Consider the following 12,555-nt stretch of genomic DNA (forward strand, 5'->3'; position numbering starts at 1 on the left):
TCTGGCACATAGCCAAATGCACCCTTCCAAGCCCTCCTATCATCTTTTTGTAGACAAGTGCACCATCCTAACTATTACTATGTTCTTCACATAGCAAGGTGCACATTTCCAAGTCCTCCTATCATCTTTTTGCAAACAAGAGCACCATCTTAACTCCTGCTATGCCCTTCACATAGTCAAATGCACCATTCCAAGTGATTCTATGTTCTTTTTGTAAACAATGCACTACCTTAACTTTACTATGTCCTGCACATAGCCAAATGCACCCTTTCAAGTTATCCTATGATCATTTTGTACTTTCCCAGGTGTGACCTCCCATGTTCTCCCATGTTGTTTCTGTACCTGCACTCCTCTAACTTTCCCAGTTTCTTTTTCATACCCATATGTACCCTTTCAAATTCTCCTATGCCCTTCTCTAACACAAGTGCACCATCTTAAGTTTTCCTTCATTCCCAGGTACACCCTTTCCAAGTTTCCCTATGATCATTTTATACACACGTCCACCGTTTCGACTTCTATGTCCTTCACGTTCCCAGACGTGGCCTTCAAGAGATCCACCTGTTCTTTTACGCTGGGATGCTAGATCTTTTGAGCGTTGCGTGGCCTGAAAATCAATTTTTCTATGTAACTAAGATACCTAAGATAGGAAGACAAATACCTAGGATAGACAGATCTGGATGAAGCACTCCCTTTAGACAGACACTGTAAGCCTGCAACTATAATAGTTGAGGACTTAGCTCAGCAATACCAATACAAATATAAATGAGAATATGTATCTGTTTGTAAGCTCTGCTAGATAGAAACATTTAGGGCATGGCTTATGGCTATACAAGGCTCAGCCGCACATTTGGAAAGCTATGAGTAGCACAAGGCAAGCTTTCATTCACGTCCTTCCACACACAACTCATTTTTTCAAGAAGCCACCCTCGGAACTAGTCACTAGATAGAAAATTTGAGATGTGTGGGTGACAGGCCATCTGTTTCATAGCTGCTGAATCTTGCAAAACAATTTCATCAAACATGAATTAAAAAAAAAATTAATGAAATGGTTTATTGTTTGAGATTAATGTAGAGGTAGACTTTACCCACAGCCAGGGGAAAAAGGGGCAAGGTTTGGGTACGATGCTACATTATTAACCTCCTCATATACAATGTTTTTGACTGCAAGAAAAATAGGAATAACTGACCCCCATATAAGGACTGGGGTAAATTCCAAAATCCTTATATTTTGGAGAATGGGGTGCAAACTTTAAAGCTTTAGAATTTGCCTCCAAGCCAGAGATTTGAAAATGGGCACCTACTTTGAGGCCACTGGAAGCAACATCCAAGGGGTTAGTGAGCAATGTGTTGCCCCCGAGCCACTGGTTGGGGATCACTGCCCTATACCAATGCTGTTCAACTTTTAACAAACAGTGGGATAATCATTTATCACATGCCAGATTATTTTACCATACAAATAAGTTCCAATGTGCACCAACAGCCTGAGTGCAGTCTGCCTAAGGCATCGGACAACTTGTAGGCCCCCTGCACCTACTCTCGGGCCCCCTGGATCTGTGGGGCTGAAGACCATGTTACAGTAGATTACTGGACTCAGATTGGGGTAGGAATAAGTTTCAGTAACTGTATACCTATCCGAAGGTATGTAGCTATGTGTCTATTACAATGGATACTTCAGTGTAGTGGTAAATTTCCTTTTAAAGGGGGAAACCAGGTCACTCAATGATATTTGGATAATATCTCAAAGTCATGGCATGCACAAAGAACCAAACTGCGTTCCTTTGTTTTCTTTCTTGCTATATTTAGTTCTTTTGTTCTATCTGATGTGTAAGACCAGAAAGCCCAACACAACCAGTGTAAAACTCTCTCTCCCAGTGGCAGGATAGTGGAGGCAGATGTATGAGAGCCTCCGGTGCAGGTCTTGACTGGGAATGAAGATAAGCCCTGGCATTGTACACAAAGACCCAAACAGACCCTATAGGCCCAATAAATAGTGACTGTCTGTGGCACCTTACAGCAGCCCCCTGGCATTTGCCGCAACCCGCAGATTGCCAGTTCGGGCCTGCTCTAAGGGTCTCTGCAATAGCATTTACACTGGATTATCAGTACTCATCTATAGAGTAAGAGAACAAGGCAAACTACTGAGATTGTACAGACTGCCAGTGGCGGGCACGTGACGTGCTGCAGGAATATACACCAATACAGCGGGCAAGAACCCTTACTCTATGCCCACACTCCATCATGGTCACTCTTCTTCTTAAAGACTGGCAAAAACTTAAGCGCATGGAAGGGGCCAGATGCATTGCTTGGTGCAAAGCTCAAACAGATATAGCCTGGGGAGCAAAATCAACTCAGACAGTAATGGGCACAGTGGCCCCTTTATTTGCCAAGGTAGCCAAAACACTAAAGTTGATAAAGTTAAGAAGCTGTCCAAAATAAAAAGCCTGCCCAGTGAGTGTCCAATCCAAAGGCACCTGATACCATTTGTTACTGCCATAGGGCAGCTCCCACAGGTTCAGTGATGCACCTTAGGTACATAAAGCACTGAATTTTCACCTGTATCATGCTTGATAACCAACTACAATTCAGCCAAAAGGACCGGCCTGCAATTGCTAAGAATGACATTTCAGGGCTCCGTGTTATGAGATAAAGGGGGGGGCACTGTGGTCGTTGTGGATATGTATAATTACATACATAGAAATAAAGTAGTTATACACTCACACATATACTCCTTTGTAGCCCACATCAGCCAATACCCCCAACGATGCCATATGCAAAGCCAACAATGTAGCACATTGGAACACAATACCCGGAGTTGGCACGTGTGTATACACATGTATATGGTATAAATACACACATAGGGGAAACACACACACAGAGGATCATACATGCGCTCACCTGTCCATCTCGACCTTGGGCATCATTTAGCAGAGCGCTGTATCGGTCGCCTCTAGCCCGGTACATGACTGGCACAATGTATTTAGCGAGCCTGGCAACGGCCGCCTAAAGTCCCATCCTGCATTGAAGCCTCTCCATTGTGCAACGCTGCCTGTCTCCCCGGCGGCACATAAAGAGAGGCCGCTGATGCAGACCCGGAGATGATGTTCCTGGGACACGACTGGTGCCCCCCCACCGCCACGGTACAATGTGCAGAGTGCCAGGCGCGGGGCCTTGGGGGGATTAAGCAGGCGCGATGTTAAACTTACAAAGACAAAGGAGCAAGTGTCCCAAAATAGTTCCAGCTGGTTGGGAAAAGCATAGCCGAGCACTGCCATGACAACTAGATCTTAACAAAAAAAAAAATAGGTACCACCTACATATCAGTCATTGTTACTGTGCAATTTCACTCGCATTTCCCAGTCATTACACACACTTTTTTTCAGCATTAGCAGTTGGAGTCGGAACGCGCACTGTAATTAAAATAATTGTCCGCCATTAATTCGGCAGTCGCCAACTTGTCACTCATAATTTGTAACGTTAAACACGGCGACGTTGTGGCTTCCAGTGCAGAGAAGAAGGTGCCCCTATATACAGACACTGCTGTGCAAATCGTGCCAATCCCATGGGGCTATTGGGTTGCCCCAGGGCCGGGCTGGCAATCTGGGGGCTCTGGCAAATGCCAGAAGGGCTACTGTAAGGTGCCAGAGACAGTCACTATTTATTGGGCTGGTGGCGGGGAGCTGTTGGGCCTCCCAGGGCCTATAATGAATTCGAGTTTGGACCTGGGCTGTCCCAATACGTTAGCAGAGTCTCCAGGGTAAATGCAGGAGAACGTTGTGACTGATTTGTACAGCAGGGAAGGAAGGGCCAAAGTGTGGCCCTAAGTATTAGTTAAATATCCCAAGTCATAGAAGCTGTCATAAAGGCTGCACTGGTCTAATGTAATGGGAATCTACATGAATTGCTAATCAGCCTATATTGTATATATACAGTATATAATGAGTGGGTCCCTAAGCTCAGGTTATACTGTGACATTTATATTGTATATATACGGTATATAGTGAGTGGGCCCCTAAGCTCAGGTTATACTGTGACATTTATATTGTATATATACAGTATATAGTGAGTGGGCCCCTAAGCTCAGGTTATACTGTGACATTTATATTGTATATATACAGTATATAGTGAGTGGGCCCCTAAGCTCAGGTTATACTGTGACATTTATATTGTATATATACAGTATACAGTGAGCGGGCCCCTAAGCTCAGGTTATACTGTGACATTTATATTGTATATATACAGTATATAGTGAGTGGGCCCCTAAGCTCAGGTTATACTGTGACATTTATAGTGTATATATACAGTATATAGTGAGTGGGCCCCTAAGCTCAGGTTATACTGTGACATTTATATTGTATATATACAGTATATAGTGAGTGGGCCCCTAAGCTCAGGTTATACTGTGACATTTATAGTGTATATATACAGTATATAGTGAGTGGGTCCCTAAGCTCAGGTTATACTGTGACATTTATATTGTATATATACAGTATATAGTGAGTGGGCCCCTAAGCTCAGGTTATACTGTGACATTTATATTGTATATATACAGTATATAGTGAGTGGGCCCCTAAGCTCAGGTTATATTGTGACATTTATAGTGTATATATACAGTATATAGTGAGTGGGCCCCTAAGCTCAGGTTATACTGTGACATTTATATTGTATATATACAGTATATAGTGAGTGGGCCCCTAAGCTCAGGTTATATTGTGACATTTATAGTGTATATATACAGTATATAGTGAGTGGGTCCCTAAGCTCAGGTTATACTGTGACATTTATATTGTATATATACAGTATATAGTGAGTGGGTCCCTAAGCTCAGGTTATACTGTGACATTTATAGTGTATATATACAGTATATAGTGAGTGGGTCCCTAAGCTCAGGTTATACTGTGACATTTATAGTGTATATATACAGTATATAGTGAGTGGGTCCCTAAGCTCAGGTTATACTGTGACATTTATAGTGTATATATACAGTATATAGTGAGTGGGGCCCTAAGCTCAGGGAAGTGACAGCAGCACAGAGCATTTGCAGTACAGAAGATGGGGGGCTACTGGGGGCATATCCACAGGCTCAGATCTTCCCTGCTAAAGGGCTGTGGTTGCCTTGAGTTGGCACAGAAGCCTAATTGAATTGAATTGAATGAAATCCCCCTATTAATTAAAGGTACTTGCTCTTCATTAACATTGCGCTTAGTCTTTCTCCCCATCCAATAGAAATGAGAGAAACACGCAGTGACAGACGAAGCGGTGTCCTATGTTGAACTGAGCCGCGCTGCAGCAGGTCTGTTGGCTAATTATAGCCCTTACCTGCAGGAAGAACTAATAATACCTCTCATTATGTTTACTTTAATTGCATTTAATGGCAGTACACAGATAGGCCATGTGATATAGATGATAAAGGGCAACTCCACCCAAACAACCAAAAAAAGAAAAAAACTGAAATGCATTATACAAGCAAAAAAGCAACTTTTCGATATTCATTCCAGCTTTTCCATGGGTTTCAGGTTATGTGCGACTGTAATTGCTACAGAAATCTGTATGTGCCTGACCCTTTCCATTCTGAAACAATGTAACCCAATCCAGCGCTCCCCCAGGCAAGGTTCCAGCTCCCACAATGCCTTGCATGTTCCCATGTTCTGGGTATTAGCAGGCACGGCATTGTGGGAACTGAAGTCGTGGCAGGAGGGGAGCTGACTTGAGCTTCGAGCCATACAAAGAATACATACAGCCAGGCTGCTTTCAATAGCAATAATATTTACAATGTTGTTTTCATGAGTCGGGTGGAGTTCTCCTTTAATAGTATTGAGACCAGGCCTATTTCTCTGCATTCATTTGAATGATTATGCTTTACATAACATAGCAATAAATCACTTACGCAGAACACTAAATATACAGCTATGTTATATTTAAAAAGTGAAGAAGACCAAGAAAAGCAGGCAATTACAGACCTGTAAGCCTGACCTCTGTAGCAGGGGGATATTACAAGATTCTATGCGCTGCACTATAAACAGTAACTCCATTCCTGGTGGAGGATATACCCTCCTCACTTATATGCATAGCAGAAGGAATTCTGGGAAGGAAGACCATTTCCATGGAATACCCAAGGCAGAAGTTCACCCACTGGGTAAGTCAGGGCACTAGGCCTAAATTAAAAGGATTTATAAATGGGTGACTGAATGGCAAACTGAACTGTCCTTTTGTTGAACCTGCATAAAGACACTGCAGGTGTCATTAAAGTGTCCAAATCATTGATCTTCCCTTGTGACTTTCAGATGTCTGCTTGGTTGCTAGGCAATTATACCCTAGCAACCAGACAGAAGACTGAAAATCACAATGGTTAAAATTCCAAACCTGAAAGAGCAAAAAGAAAAAAAAAACCACGCAGAGCCACATCTGGGAGGTCTCAGCCCAACAGGAACTGTTTGCACCGCAGCCCTTTATTCCACGTGAGGGAAACAGAATCAGCTGCTGGCCTATAATTAAATAACCTGCTCAACTGGGTGTGAATCGAAGTGATTGTTGGAGGCAAAATCCAGACCCTATAGTACAACATGATCACATGACTCACAGAAATGATGATACCATGTGCTATTGCAGCGCCAGGCATCATACACACACGCATGTATATATACACAGCTTGTATACAAAATAACACAAACATTCCTGGGTCATGCTGGGAATTAATATATAATGATAACTATTCACGCCTCTACATTTTTACACAGGAGCTCCCCTTCTTGGATGTTGTTAAGTCATCTTTTGAGTGCCAGTGGCTTTGCACATGCTCAGTGTGCTCTGGGCCTGTGGTTTAAAACTACAAAATAATAGTTTTCCAGAAACAATGAAATTGTTCCATAATAAAGAAAATAAATGCTGTAAGAGTTATTGACAGGCGGAGCAGCCTTTGCGTTGGAAGCCATCATGGTGAAACCTGATAAACAAACATTCTCGGTGCGGGGCCTCATTGTTTTTGTGCCGTTACACTGGGGGGAACTGACAGTGCCCCTGACGCATTGCTGAGAGGTCACCAGTGGCTGCTATGCCAAGCGTCTGGCATGTTCCAGACTGTCCTGCCCCATCAGCTATGTCAATTGGAGCAGAAACCTCTCAGCTATGAGCACAGAGTGCCCGGCAAGTTTTCACGTGGTGGCTGGGAATCCAATCCCCCACCTGGCTAGCGCCATTGCCCGACTACTTGCCAACTGAGCCGAGCCCAGTATCAGTGCGTCAGCTCTTTCCCTAAAACCTTCCCCTCCTTCAGCTTCAGTTACAGGTATGGGATCTTTTATCCAGAAAACCATTATCCAGGAAGCCCCAGGAAGAATTAATTGTAAGCAAATAATTTCTCTGTAATAATAAAACAGTACCTGTACTTGATCCCAACTAAGATATAATTACCCCTTATTGGGGGCAGAACAATCCTATTGGGTTTATTTAATGGTTAAATGATTCCCTTTTCTCTGTAATAATAAAACAGTACCTGTACTTGACCCCAACTGAGATATAATTACCCCTTATTGGGGGCAGAACAATCCTATTGGGTTTATTTAATGGTTAAATGATTCAATTTTCTCTGTAATAATAAAACAGTACCTGTACTTGATCCCAACTAAGATATAATTACCCCTTATTGGGGCAGAACAGCCCTATTGGGTTTATTTAATGGTTAAATGATTCCCTTTTCTCTGTAATAATAAAACAGTACCTGTACTTGATCCCAACTAAGATATAATTACCCCTTATTGGGGGCAGAACAGCCCTATTGGGTTTATTTAATGGTTAAATGATTCCCTTTTCTCTGTAATAATAAAACAGTACCTGTACTTGATCCCAACTAAGATATAATTACCCCTTATTGGGGCAGAACAGTCCTATTGGGTTTATTTAATGGTTAAATGATTCCCTTTTCTCTGTAATAATAAAACAGTACCTGTACTTGATCCCAACTAAGATATAATTACCCCTTATTGGGGGCTAAACAATCCTATTGGGTTTTATTGATTTTTTAGTAGACTTAAGGTATGATCCAAATTATGGAAAGACCCCTTCCCCAGAATACCCCTGGTCCCGAGCATTCTGGATAACCTATACCTGTAACTGTAATGTGTATGGCCAGCTTAAGCCAACTAAGTCCAAACACGCTGTAATTTACTGTGCTGAGCGCCATGAATCATTTCTACTCACAGAAGCTTATATTTTGGCACCTGATGTAAAAGGACAGTGAAAATCCCAACAGATCAGATATATACACAATGCCTACTGCTGCCTGCCTGGCTCTGAGGGCCACTGCCCAGTTAGTCACCTGGCTAGTGAAATACACCATTCCGAGGGTGGCACACTATTATATAAGATTATGGAGGTCACATTGTGCCACAGCATGTGCCTCGTTCCCTGTAGCCCTTTAATGTTTACAGTAAGCAGCCAGTGACTAACCCTGATGTACGGGCAGAACTGGCACAGCAAGAGGGCTGGGACCTAAACATTACATTAACATTTATTTATAAAGCGCCAACATATTCCGCAGCGCTGTACAATAAGTGGGTTACATACATTGGACATACAGAGTAACATATAAAGCAATCAATAACCGATACAAGAGGTGAAGAGGGCCCTGCCCAAAAGATCTTACAATCTACAAGGAGAAAGGGTTGAGACACAAGGTGTGGGAATGGGCATGACCAGAGTTGTGAGAGGTGGGGCACAGGGTATTGCTAAACTAGATTAGGGTAAGCCTCTCTAAATAAATGTGTTTTTAGAGATTTCTTGAAGGCAGAGAGATTGGGAGAAGGTCAGACAGTTTGTGGGAGCGAATTCCAGAGAAGGGGGGCAGCCCTTGCAAAGTCTTGAATGCGAGCGTGTGAGGAGGGAATGAGAGAGGAGTTGAGGAGCAGGTCAGTAGAGGAGCGTAACAAGCGGGTTGGATGGTACCTAGAGATGAGTTCAGAGATGTAGGGTGGGGCAGAGTTATGGACTGCTTTAAATGTGAGGGTCAATAGCTTGAATTTTATCCTGGATGGTAGGGGAAGCCAGTGCAGGGATTGGCAGAGTGGCATGGCAGAGGAGGAGCGGTTGGAGAGGTGTATGAGCCGGGCAGCAGTATTCATTATGGACTGGAGAGGGGACAGTCTTTGGAGGGGAAGGCCAATTAATAGGGAGTTACAGTAGTCCAGGCGAGATATTATAAGAGAGTGAATAAGAATTTTGGCAGCATCTTGGGTGATAAATGATCGGATTTTGGAGATATTTCTTAGGTGAAAGTGACATGATTTGATAAGTGATTGGATATGAGGGGTGAAGGACAGGGCAGAATCAAGGATAACCCCGAGGCACCGGGCCTGGGAAGATGGGGTGATGGTAGAATTGTTAACCGTTATAGATACCTCGGGAACAATGTGGGCGTTGGATGGGGGAAAGAGAACCAGTTCAGTTTTAGAGAGGTTTAATTTCAGGTAACGTTGGGACATCCAAGTGGAGATAGCGGACAGGCAGGAAGAGACGCGAGTTAGAAGCTCTGGGTTGAGATCAGGAGAGGAAAGATAGATCTGAGTATCGTCAGCATAGAGGTGGTACTGAAAGCCAAAAGAACTGATTAGTTTGCCAAGTGAGGAGGTATAGAGAGAAAATAGTAAGGGGCCCAGGACAGAACATGCCAATGTATTGGCACAGGAACCCTGCAGGGGAGAAAACCAACCAAAAATAGGCTCACACACGCCCCCCTCAGGTGATATGGAACTACACATCCCATGATCATCAATAACCCAAAGGCAGCTGTAGTTTATTAAAGGGAAACTATACCCCCAAACAATTTGGGTCTCTATAAAAATATATTGCATAAATCAGCTCACATGTAAAACCCTGCTTCATCTAAATAAACCATTTTTATAAAAATATACTTTTTTAGCAGTATGTGCCATTGGGTAATCCTAAATAGAAAACTGCCATTTTAAGTACTAAGGGCCGCCCCCTGGGATCATAGGAGTCACAGTGCACACAAACAAGCCAAGGCACACATACATGCTAGGCCCCATCAGCCAATGAATGGGCAGAGTTCTGCCTTTTACTCCCACACTACTTCCTGTTACAGTTAGAGCTGCATCACTTCCTGTCAGCTGATCTCTGAGGGAGCACACAGCCCATCACTAAATGGCGGCTCAAGGAAAAGGATGTAAAAGGGCAATATTTACAGATATATATCAGATTCTTTAATAGGCCACTTAATATAATATAAACTAACTGTTGGTTAAGTATTCATTCTGGGGGTATAGTTTTCCTTTAAGCTGCCCCCCTACAGGTGTTGCCTAACAGCAATGCCAAGCACGTACCCCCCAGCCCAGTGATTAGCTTATGGAGCCGAATCATCTTACAAGTCCCGCCACGTATGCCAGCAGAGACCCATCAGTGCCACTCACCCAGTAGGCAAGCTGTGGCATCTAATAGGGAAGAGCCGTGTTTGAAGTGAAGAGTGGGGGAAACGCTGCAGTGGGGGTCTCTCTCTCGTCTCACCAGCTGTGGACCTTCCAAGAGTTGGAATCCCTCTGACTTTAGTGCTCGACCCCATCCTGTAGCTCAGCAGCTGCTGCGGAACATCAAGTGCCCCAGAGCCGACCAACCAATAGCTAGACGGCTTTATGGCACATTAGTGGGTAAATACGTTTGTGCCCATGGAAATGCTTTCAAGCTCCCAGCATCCCACCAGCAGCACAATGGAAAGGGAAAGCACTATGGCAGCTCTCTGCATGTGGGGCTGCGACATTATTAACTCCAAAATATACGTAGGGCACATAATTGTGATTTTAGGCTCATTTCAGGGGTGAGGAGCCATTCTGGGGCTCTTGTTTCCGACCCAGCCCCCCCCCCCGTATGGGCACAGGTGAGAATGTAAATGGGCTATAATAGGATTTAAGGAAGAGTATGGATCCTTAATAAGTGTCAGCGCAGCAGTGACTGCCAATCACCCACTGAACCTATTCATTAAGTAGGATAATCTGTGCCTGCACCTACTGGGGCAGGGGGTTCTCACCAGGGAATGTCCTCTTGTATTTTTGTACGACAGGTTAAAGGGCAATTAGAGTTTTACAAACAGCACAGAGGCATGTATAATTGAGCTGAGAGTTCCAATGGGAAACCTATTTGTTGCTCTCTGAATCTGCCAATCACCATTATGATGATCTTTTGAGATAACCCCCAGTTAAGCACAGTTGCCTTCAACGTCACCCTTTCCAGAATTGAACACATTAATTGGCTAATGAAACTGACTCAGTACTTGGCCCACTTGCCTCTTTAAGTCCTGTTAGAAATGTTCTCTATCTATACATATTACATTTCAGTTGTGAGCAGCGTTTGTTTATTCTGACATCACCCCCTTCTAAAATAGAATGATACCCATGCCCAATGCTGCCCCTGCCCGTGCCCGATGCTGCCCATGCCCAATGCTGCCCATGCCCAATGCTGCTCAATGCTGCCCATGTCCAATGCTGCCCAAGTCCAATGCTGCCCAAGTCCAGTGGTGCCCATGCCCAATGCTGCCCATGCCCAATGCTGCCCATGCCCAATGCTGCCCATGCCCAATGCTGCTCAATGCTGCCCATGTCCAATGCTGCCCAAGTCCAATGCTGCCCAAGTCCAATGCTGCCCAAGTCCAGTGGTGCCCATGCCCAATGCTGCCCATGCCCAATGCTGCCCATGCCCAATGCTGCCCAAGCCCAATTCTGCCCATGCCCAATGCTGCCCATGTACTTTTTACGTATATGTATTCCCTATTGTACTCTGTACTTATGTATATAATACTATAATGGCTCCCTACTTGTTTATTCATTTATTTTTCTGCTGTACAGCACTGCATACATAAAGAGCACTATATCTAATAACAATGGACATACATACATATAAAGCATGGAATCATCAACTAAACTAAAAACATGACAAAAAAAGATGGAATTGAGCAGAAGAGCTTACAGTTAATCACCCATCCATATGTTATAAATGAAATACTGTACCAAACAGAGAGCAATATGGCAAGGCAAATTGGCTGCACTTGGGGCAGAATGCCCAGACAGTGATTTGTACAGGGGCAGTTTTTACAGACAGACATGTGATCCGATGGAAATGCAGTTGGCCGTTCCAGGGCAGGGATTTTTAACTCATGGGTCAGTAACCAAAATTGGGCCATCATACTCTTTAGGGTGGGTCAGCGTGACCCCATATATTTTATTCCTGTAACTCATCAAAGAGACTAAAATGAGGCAGATAAGTCGAAACCAATTCACAAAAGCTGATGTCTTTATAAACACACTGCTTTCATCCATGAAACCTATTATCTGATAGATAATATAAAGGCTGCCCTCCCAAGCTTCTCTGTGTTGAACAGGAGACACGGGAAAGGTCATAAACACATGGCGGCTGCAGGACGAGAGACGCCCCGTATGAATGTGTTCCCTGAAGATAAATGCGGCCGGAGCAGCTGCGGCTTACCCTCCGGTGGGGATGCCTAGGATCAGTCACATTATACACACGGCTCAGGGTCACTGGAATTGCTGGAAGCGGCTC

The 12,555-nt window shown here is 43.9% G+C and overlaps 1 protein-coding gene across 39 annotated transcripts in view; it reads right to left on the minus strand.

The window, feature by feature from the left end:
- nedd4l (NEDD4 like E3 ubiquitin protein ligase) overlaps positions 1-12,555 on the minus strand; it is a 196,109-nt gene that overhangs the window by 59,211 nt on the left and 124,343 nt on the right. Inside the window, exon 1 of one of the 39 annotated variants that reach the window (XM_012959698.3) lies at positions 2,896-3,197. In XM_012959698.3, the coding sequence (XP_012815152.1) occupies positions 2,896-2,961 (66 nt within the window). In that variant the 5' untranslated portion in view covers positions 2,962-3,197. 39 annotated transcript variants of the gene reach the window in all.

Source organism: Xenopus tropicalis, chromosome 1, assembly GCF_000004195.4.
Source record: "Xenopus tropicalis strain Nigerian chromosome 1, UCB_Xtro_10.0, whole genome shotgun sequence".
Classification (NCBI taxonomy): domain Eukaryota; kingdom Metazoa; phylum Chordata; class Amphibia; order Anura; family Pipidae; genus Xenopus; species Xenopus tropicalis.